This window comes from Portunus trituberculatus, chromosome 21 (genome assembly GCF_017591435.1).
Source record: "Portunus trituberculatus isolate SZX2019 chromosome 21, ASM1759143v1, whole genome shotgun sequence".
NCBI classification, from domain to species: domain Eukaryota; kingdom Metazoa; phylum Arthropoda; class Malacostraca; order Decapoda; family Portunidae; genus Portunus; species Portunus trituberculatus.
In genome coordinates, this window is record NC_059275.1 from 3,597,212 (window position 1) to 3,607,194 (window position 9,983).

Below are 9,983 nucleotides of genomic sequence, written 5' to 3' on the forward strand. Positions count from 1 at the left end.
GTAGTACTCGGACCAAAACTGCCATCCCTAGAACATGCCCATAGCAACCAAAGTCAGCCTGGCTCTCGTACATCGTGTGCGTCATCTCCGGAGCGAAACAGCCTTTAGCCCAGCCATCCAGACATCCATCCACCCACACTCAAGTTCTCAACCACATCCCAGTGACGTAGCTAAGAGATGAGAGTACAGTACTGTAATAATGGTGATATGATAATACAGTATACCTAGTAATGGTGGTGGTGGACTGGTTGTGGTGACAAATAACACACACACACACACACACACACACTACACACACACCGCGTAGTGTAGTGGTTAGCACGCTCGACTCACGATCGAGAGGGCCGGGTTCGAGTCCCGGAAAACGGCGAGGAAAATGGGCAAGTGAAGAGACTGTAAGAGCAGAAAGTGTGCGCAAATTTAAGGAGAAGTTAGATAAATGTAGATATGGAGACAGGTCACTATGAGCCCCGCTCGAACCCTGTAACATAAAACTAAGGTAAATACAAATAAGTAAATACACCTTGTAACTTAAAATACTCTAAAATTAACCCTGTACCTGTCCTATAGACCCGGTCGCAATTTGGAATTGGGGGAATTTCTCACTTGAACTGAGTTAGTGGGTCCCTAGACGTGAAAAATCACCTAAGTGCTCGTCCGCCATAGTGCCTCGAATGGCGCAATGGCCCAATCAAATATGGCCGCCATCGATTACGATGAAAATTCAACTTTTTATTTCTGAGTGTATATACAAGAGCAATACCCTCATTCTAATTATTATGGTGTGGGGAATTAATTTCTGACATTGCCATGACCATTATGGGTGAATTTAACCTTGAAAAGCCATGATCAAGGTTATTAGCCCCATAGAACTTTCTATCTACGAGTACGATCAAAGATAACAGAGGTGTGTGGAGCTCCAGGGGATATTTTCGCATGGAAGGAAAATTTCGCACGAGACAGCGGGAAGTGAATGAAAACAAACAGCTGACCGCCAAGATGACTTCCTCCAGTGACGATGCTGAAGCGGTGGTTGCTCTTCTTTTGGCGTACCTGAAGAGTCAACAGAAAAGAAAATGCCTGTGGATATGACCCTCCCTGGCTAAGAAGAAGGAAAGAAAGGAGTGGTTACCACACTTTAGATTAGGCTACATTTCTCATAAGAAAATTGTTGATTTTAAGAAGACTGTACAATCACGATCAAATTAAATCCTGATAAGTCTTCAATCTTCACCTCCAACAACATCCTGCATTGAGGGAAACTGTTCTTGTACAGTGCCAGCTATTTCGTCGAACGACGATTTGCGCAAGGGTCTTTGCTCCAGTCGCTCGCTAGGCACCGATTTTGAGATGGGAACTCTACGCACGTAAAATTTCAGTTGCAGATTGGTACGTGTAAAACCGCGTTTAGAAATGCTTTGCTTTGCGCATTTTATTTTATGTGTTTTATATGTTTTATTGTAGTTGATGTATAGGATATGTCATATCTTATGGGAATATATTTTTAAGAATTTTGTGTGAAATAGCTTGCTTTAAGGCGGGTTCACACGTGTCAATATGAGACTGAAATTGCAAGTCGCTAGAAGTATCGACAGAACCCTACAAGGGAGGGAAGTATAGTTGCAGTTCTTTTGGCGTAACGAAAGCTTCAATTAAATCATCACAGGTGTTCAATCCTCACCTCCAACAACGCCCTGCATAGAAAGAAACAGTTCTTGGAGAGTGGCAGCTAGCTCATCGAGCGTCGATTTTCGTAAGCCTTTTTTGTTGTATAATTAATTTTTGGGGTTCCAGATGTGCTCTCTTTCCCTCACAACATCTCCAACATCTCTTTCAATATCTGAACACCAAATTTTCAAACCTTTCTCCGTGATGTCACAAACTAATCAGTCACAAATCGACTGAAAAAGACCAATATGTTTGTCTTGTTTTGTGACTGACTTTTCAAGTATCTAGACACCGATTCAGACAGAAACTCTACCGACTTCAGTCGCATATTAACACATGTGAACCCCATCTTAAGGTGTTTCATGCGTTTATTTGTATAAATGGACGTTTTATATGTTTTAAGTTTTATTATGTTTTAAGCAATTTACACATTCTTATTTGAAAACATTTTGATGGACCATATACTTTCCAAGCCCTCCTGTAACTATAATATTTGGTTGCGATCAATATCTATCTATCTATCTATTTGTCTATTTATCTAGCCTGTGTGTGTGTGTGTGTGTGTGTGTGTGTGTGTGTCATTTTCCGTGTCTTCGTTAAATATACCTTTCCATTTACTTCCTTATTTGAGAGGTATTTTCTTCCCTCCTCCTCTTCCTTCTACTCTATAGAGTGATCCGTCCCCAATTCTGCTGCCTTATTATTATAAGTGAGTGACCTGTACATGGAGGTGCTACTTCTGATGACGGTTGCAGGTACAGACTTGACTTCACTGTGCAGCCATATATATATATATATATATATATATATATATATATATATATATATATATATATATATATATATATATATATAGTAGTACTGGACAAAGATGAGTGGGTAGGAAGTGTTTTAGGTAGTACAGTACATGTACACATGTAGGAGCGACTTTGGAATTTTAATTACTTTTCTTTTACCTTTTACCGTTAAAAAAAATCTAAAAACTTCCACTCTAAAAACAAAAGGATGAATGGTCAGGAGTTTGCATTACAACTAAATATAGATGGTAGCGTGAGCAATGGACAGTGGACAAAAAAACTTACCTTTTACTTTTCAAATGCTAGAGTAAAGTTCTCACTTATTTTAGTATTTCCAAAAGAACAGTGGCTACAAAGCATAGCGTTGGCAAGGGAGAGAGAAGACAGACAGCAAAGCAAGGGTGGCGTGGGGCGGCAATCAGCTGACTGGTCGCCGCGGGGACAACAACTAACAAGTAACACAACACAGCCCAGCCCGGCGGCGCTTCCACGCGTGTAAGCGGCGCCCTGCACATCCCAGCCACCACCAGCACACAACACTACCCTGCACGTATTGTTCCCCTTGCATGTGTTAGTGTGATTATATTACAGAGAAGCCTAGGGTAGTGTGCCTGTAGGGAGGCAAGGGAAGGACAGCTGGGGGCGAGTCCTTGACACCGCCGCGGCCTGGCAGGGAGAGCTGCGGCCTTCACTGGTAAGCCTCGCCCTGTGTCTTGTGTGGGATTTCCAACTGAGAGTCTCTCAGTGAATAATCTTGCGGAACTGTACAAGGATTATAAGTTAGGGGTGTGCAGTGTCAGTGTAGATTTCATAGACGAGTCCAGGTTGGGAGAAAATCGACAAAATTTGAAGTTAACTGTCAGAGAAGGGTTTTTTTTGTTTTTGTTTTAGAAAGGAATGGTGTAGAATGATTATCAGCAGACCACCTTGTGAGTGGTGCTGGCAAACGAAAGTTCCTCATACTGTCTTTAAGTTCCAAATGTGTTGATTCTGATGAAACTGCTACATTTGTTAATATCCTTGAGTACCATGGTGATTGCAGTGCCTGTGTAGCAGTAACAGTATTGAAGGTTTGCAGTGCAATATATTAGTATGCTTTGTCTTTTTGGGTGTTAAATGAAAAGATGTCCACTATATGAATTACATGATTCAATCTTCACAGTTCTTCTGTGAAACAGCTGTGAAGAGTCTACATCTTGCACTTTTTGGCCCCCTCAGTGCATCATTTCTCCTTGCTCAGGTTCATCAATGCTACTTTCATTTCACAACTGGGTTCCTCCCATGCCCATTGCATCCATTTTACCATCCTGGCAAATTTGGAAACTGTCATTACATGTGTATTATAATTGTATCCTTGCAGATCATGATTAATTTTGAGTTGTACTCTGATCTTCATCATTGCCTTCTTTTTTGTTCCTTAATATTCCATATTCCTATGTAATGGAATATCCGTGAGTGATGTATTATTGTTCATGTTTTATAGATCCCAAATTACCTAATGACTTCACATTTACTGCATCCTATAATAGAGAATGTTGTTGCAGCAGGGAACCATGTCTGAGACGGATGGAGTGGTGGAGGTGGCGCCAGTCCCTGTGAGTGAGGCAGCCCAGCCACAGACCAAGAAGCGCAGAGCCTCTGAGAATGGCCTTCATGCTCTTCAGAAGAATGGCTCCATGGAAAAGGATAAAAATGTTGATGACAGTTATTTTGCGTAAGTGGTCTCATATATCTTCTTTGTATCAAATGGTAAATATAGTTTAGAATAACATCTTATATATTTAGTTTTACAGAAAATCCTAGGGTTTTATTTTTTATTTGCCTTGTGGTTGATAAAATTAGACATGCACATATGGTTGTGGATGTGAGACTGACTGGTGTATGCTTGGCAGGACACGTTAAAAGGAAATCTTGATATTTATTAGTGTTATTTATTTATTTATTTTTATATATATATTGCTGAACTATTACACACACACACATTCACATTCAGAAAAAAAAATTCATAAATAGTTTCACTTATAATGCTTCAGTACTTATATGAATTATGCAATGCCTTCCTCAGGTCATACTCTGACATTGAACTTCACCGTACCATGATAGAAGACAGTGTGCGCACCAATGCCTACCAGCAGGCAATATTCCAGAACATGGAGGAGCACATCCGCAACAAGGTGGTGGTGGATGTTGGGTGTGGCACTGGCATCCTCAGCATGTTCTGTGCTCAGGCTGGGGCCAAAAAGGTGTATGCTATTGATGCCTCAAAAATTGCAGTCCATGCCAAGCAGCTGATAGAGGCTAATGGTTACAGCAATATCATAACAGGTGAAATGTGATGCCTAATTCATTATTATGGTACATGTCAAAATATTACTTGGTGTTCTTATCTACCTATGCAATGAAATGATAAACACTGATATACTGAACACACACACACACACACACTAAGACACTGAACTTGTATTGCAGTGCTTCAGGGAAAGGCAGAGGAGGTGGAGCTTCCAGAAAAAGTAGATGTTATTGTCAGTGAGTGGATGGGATACATGCTTCTTTATGAGACCATGCTGCCTTCTGTGCTTTACGTGAGGGATAAATGGCTTAAGCCGGTGAGTGGCTCATGTGGCTGTGGCTTTGTTGTAATATCATTTGTGTCTTGGGTTGTAGGGTTGTTCTGCTCGGGTTATCATTTATTGAGTTTTGTAATGAAGGTGCGAGCAAGCAACATTTATAATATGTACCTTTTATGTGTGCTTTCCTATGTATTGCAATAAAATTTGTCGTTATCATTCACGTCTCCAGTTATAACTAATGAAACTAGAGGCTGTGGTTTACTTAATTAAAGTCAGAGTATCCCCTTTAGCCCATAAATTCCTGTGAAAAGCCCACATGGTATAAATAAAGAAAAAAAAAGAGGGGATCCTTGAATGTTAGTTGTGTGTCAAAGTAATTTGTTTAATGGATGGACAGGGAGGCAAGATGTATCCTGAGCGGGCTGTGCTGCACATGGCTCTTGGGGAGGCCCAGTGGATCACTAAGTATGAGGAAGGAACCTATGATTTCTGGGTCTCACTCAACCATGTGTACAATCTGGACATGTCCCTGCTGGCGGACCATGCTGTCGCCCGTTACAAAGGTGAAGTTTCAAAGACACTTATCTAAATTTTGATAATCCTTTTGACCTTTCTTGTAGACCCTCTTTGCTTTGCTCTTTTTGTTTCATTTGGCCAGTATCCCTCATACATAAAAAAAAAAAAAAATGTTGCTGACAATTGTGAGGAAGATTGTTATCTATTGTTTACTTTTTATTGTGTTTTCTTTTTGTTATTCTAGTCATTACCTCCTCACTATTCCCTATAATTTTGATGCATCATGACATTTGCTGTGTGACAGATGTGGTTCATGTGCACATGGTGGCTCAGGAGGATGTGCTCAGCTTCCCTACGTCCATCTGTGACCTTGACCTAACCACCATTACGCCTGAAGATCTGAGGACCATCTCCCGACCATTCTCCCTCTATAGCATGGGGTCTCGCCAGCTCAACAGCATTGTGTTATGGTTTGATGTGTGGTTCCCTGGTGGTCTCAAGTTGTCCACTTCCCCTGACAATGAGGACACACACTGGCAGAACACTGTCTTGCCTCTTGCAACAGTGCCTCTACAGCAGGACACCAAAGTGGAAGGGGAGCTTACCATAACGCAGGATCTCACAAACCACCGGTTTCTCAATGTGGATCTTACATACCGGGTGGACAAAGGTGAGGAAGTCACCCGCTGCTTTAAGATGGATGACAATTGCAATGACAATGACTTTTGAGTGCAGGCTGACTGGTCCTCCCCAGGTGTAGATTGCTGTGTTACGGAAAGACCTGAGCAGGTAGAGGAATTCATGATTAGGTCATTATGGAAAGGAGGGAATGCATCATTTGATGGGGCAGTTCATGTGTTAGGTGAGGACTTAGAGCTCTTGGAAGCACTCTGTGAGATAAGGATATAGAGTGGTTTTAAGTCTTTGCCTCATGATGCCACTTACATTAGTATTTAAGGTATTTTTTCTCCATCAGCTTAAGAGATAATATAAATAATTGAGTAATGGCAGCAGTAATAGAAATATCTGATCTCGCTTCCAAAGAATTTGTACTTACTATAAAATGTTCTGTGATTCCTGCCTTTTTTAAGGTAAGTTCAGGTGTTATATAGGTCTTGTGGTCTTTCACTGCAGTACAACACTTCTTTTTCAAGAAAACATAGGTATTGGGCAGTCATGTAGAAGCACACAAGTCAGGAGGTTAAGTACAAGTACAAATGACTTGTATAATATCACAAGAAATGCCTTAAACTTGCCTCTTTTCAGATCATGTCATGCTTGTGTGTCTATATCACTCAGAGGTTCCAGAAATTTTCCTAATCATTCCCCTCATTTGTCTGAAAATCTGTAATGATCCTCCATTGGAATCCAAGTGTTGCCAGGGAACATGATGGCTATTTCATGCTATCAGCTGGTTCGACACATGAAAACCTACTACTGAAAAACATAGGTTAAAGTAATGTTATTTGTCCTTTGAATATTTATGATCAATAACTAATAGTGCAGAAAAGCCACTTTGATGCTTTTTGTATATTTCTTGTGAAATTATCAAATTCCTCCTGTGAGACATGAGAACCCCTGCAGCTAACACTATTGAAAAGACATACAACCTAGCAATTGTGCCGTCCATGCGTGTTATGTCAGAATTGATGGACTGTGGGTTGAGTAGCCAGTAGTGGGCACATCCACCAGGTGGTGTGCAAACAACACTGTTACCTCAAGGTGTTATGTACCATGAAGCACATAATAGAGCAAACAACGATGCTCAAAAAGAGAACACCGATACTGTAATAGCAACTATAAATATTTAGATTCCAAATCAACACATAATGATTAAGGAAAGATTTACTGTATGTGCATTCATTCCACACTTATGGACCATTTCTGAATCATTGCTCCTCCTTTATATCAATGTTGCAGATTTTGCAATCTTTTTTATAGGACCATAGTAAAGATATAAAACGTGTCTGTATTAGGATATTTTGAAAGTAATATCTATAGTGTGTGTGTGTGTGTGTGTGTGTATGTATGTATGTATGTATGTGTATTTACCTAGTTGTAGTTTTACAGGGCCTGGGCTTTACGCTCGTGTGGCCCCGTCTCCATATCTACACTTATCCAATTTTTCTTTAAAACTATGCACACTCATTGCTGACACCACTTCCTCACTCAAACTGTTCCAAGTCTCAACACATCTTTGCAGGAAACTATATTTTTTAATATCTCTCAGGCATCTTCCCTTCCTCAGTTTCTTACTATGCGATCTTGTGCTTCTAATGTCATATTCTTCTCTCAGGATTAGTTTCTCATTATCCACTTGATCCATTCCTTTAATCAATTTATAAACTTGTATCAGATCCCGTCTCTCTCTTCTCTGTTCCAGGGTTGATAGATCCATAGCTTTTAGATGTGTGTGTGTGTGTGTGCGTGTGTGTGTGATAAAAATAGTTGGTCATATGAGCCAGCATAACTTAATAGTAATGTCTTGTGCAGATAGCAAAAAAAAAAAAAAAATATATATATATATATATATATATATATATATATATATATATATATATATATATATATATATATATATATATATATATATATATATATATACTTGTGGCATTTAAGGTACTGTTGCTGTGTGTTGACTTGGTGTTCTCAGGGTCCTTCAGGTACACTAGGCATGACACACCTGCAGACAGTGGACACAGTTTTATTATGTAGTAAATTTATTTTCTTTTTTTGTAACTGCATGCATCTCTAAATTTTGTAAAGGAATGCATTAAGTTTGAAATAGTTTCATATCACCTAATTTGACAGATTTTGAAAATTTACGTTTATGACTGCATTTCTATATACATTTAGTTATTCTAATTTTAACTTCCCCATGAATAATTTGAACTTGTTCAGTTCACAACACATTACCATAGTGAGATGTTACCGCACCAAAAATAGGTATCCAAGATATTTTTTTTAAATTTCAAGGAAATTAAACTTTTGGGAAGACTGGCGTTCTTTGTACCTTTCACAATAGGAGGAGCATTTACTAGATGGCAGTCTTTGTGTGTATGTATGTTTGTAGTAACTTAGCTTGTATGTTTTGGACGGATTTTTATTGTGTACTTTGTAAATATGGTCAGTCTATTGTCATTTGTGTTTTACAAGTTGAATTTCAACATAATAATGTATACTCCTATTACTGTGAAGCCCATGTATGACTGATACTCAACCTGTGCTGGTGCCATGGAAAGGTGCTGTGTCAGAAAGAGAAACTTGCATTTAATGTACGAGTAGCTTGCATCAAGCAAGTCGGTGTTGTTAGGTTACAGTTATGTAACTGATTCAGAATTCTTCAGATGCTTTTAACATTTTCTTATTAAATGTATTCTTCTTTTAAATACATGTGTATGGTAACTCTGGTTGCATATTGATATTTCAGCTTTGTTGCTTCTTATGCTTATGATGCAAAGTTCCTTCCATTTTTTAAATGCTTTTAAATGCCATTTCATTAACTAGTGAAAATTATATTAGTTTTGCACATATTTTAAAGAATGTTACATGCTTTTGCTTAAAGTTTAATATTTTTCTATATATATAATATGTAATTTTTTTCATCAATAAAACAGCAAAGGGGATAGATTAGGGGGTGGTTCAGGGGTGCTATTTTGACATAATTTGGATATTGGGTGAAGGTGAGGCTGAAAATTCAAAGTACACAAGTATTGGGGGAGAGACAAGTGAGGTTTTGATCAAGTAGTGAGGGAATGCCACAACAAAAGATGGAGAACTTTTTGTCTTGGCCATTCCTTGTAGATAGATCTCTGGAGGGGATTAGGCATTACTAAATTAGATCAGAAAATAGTGTTTGGACCACCCCACGAAAATAAGCAAGGAGATGACAAAGAAGAGACGTAAAAGTTTATCAGGAAAAAAGATACTGCAAGTGGGAAAGGAGGCTCTTATAATAGGAAGGATGTTGAAATCTTTTGAGTGGGCCCAGAATGCACATATATGAAGTGTACTGATGAAAAAAGGCAAAATCTTTCACCATAGACAAATTTTAAGGAATTTCAAGAAAAAAAAAAATCTAAATAGAGATATCAGACATCATCTAAAAATAGTGCAAAATATAGCCAACGTATTAAAATTTGTATATTCATTATCTTCTGTCAGCAAATTAAGTGTAATGATCATTGTCAGCAAATGAAGTGTAATGATCAGTTTCCCTTTGTACCTTACACAGTGACATCACTTGGCATCAGTCTTTGTGTTAGTACTACTGTTGGAGACACTGCCATATTACACAATGTACGTGGATGGTGACTTGCCATGTATATCACAGAATGTTCAGCATTTCTCATAATTATCTACTCTCTTTCTGTTCATGTGACATCCCGTTTGCAACACTGCTTTGAAGATGCCACTCTGAGGTTTCAATATC

The 9,983-nt window shown here is 38.8% G+C and overlaps 1 protein-coding gene across 3 annotated transcripts; it reads left to right on the plus strand.

Annotated features, from left to right (window-relative positions):
- The first annotated feature begins 2,737 nt into the window (after positions 1 to 2,737).
- Positions 2,738 to 6,518, plus strand: LOC123507124 (protein arginine N-methyltransferase 6-like). 3 transcript variants are annotated; one of them, XM_045259714.1, is made up of 6 exons: positions 2,738 to 3,011; positions 4,010 to 4,179; positions 4,531 to 4,790; positions 4,935 to 5,071; positions 5,433 to 5,598; positions 5,856 to 6,518. In XM_045259714.1, exons 2-6 carry the CDS (start codon positions 4,019 to 4,021, stop codon positions 6,278 to 6,280), a joined length of 1,149 nt encoding a protein of 382 aa, XP_045115649.1. In that variant the 5' UTR covers positions 2,738 to 3,011; positions 4,010 to 4,018; the 3' UTR covers positions 6,281 to 6,518. The 3 variants fall into 3 exon arrangements, with proteins under 3 accessions (XP_045115649.1, XP_045115650.1, XP_045115651.1); XM_045259715.1 differs by having other exon boundaries at positions 4,013 to 4,179; XM_045259716.1 differs by lacking the exon at positions 2,738 to 3,011 and adding an exon at positions 3,018 to 3,159.
- The last annotated feature ends 3,465 nt before the right edge of the window (positions 6,519 to 9,983 follow it).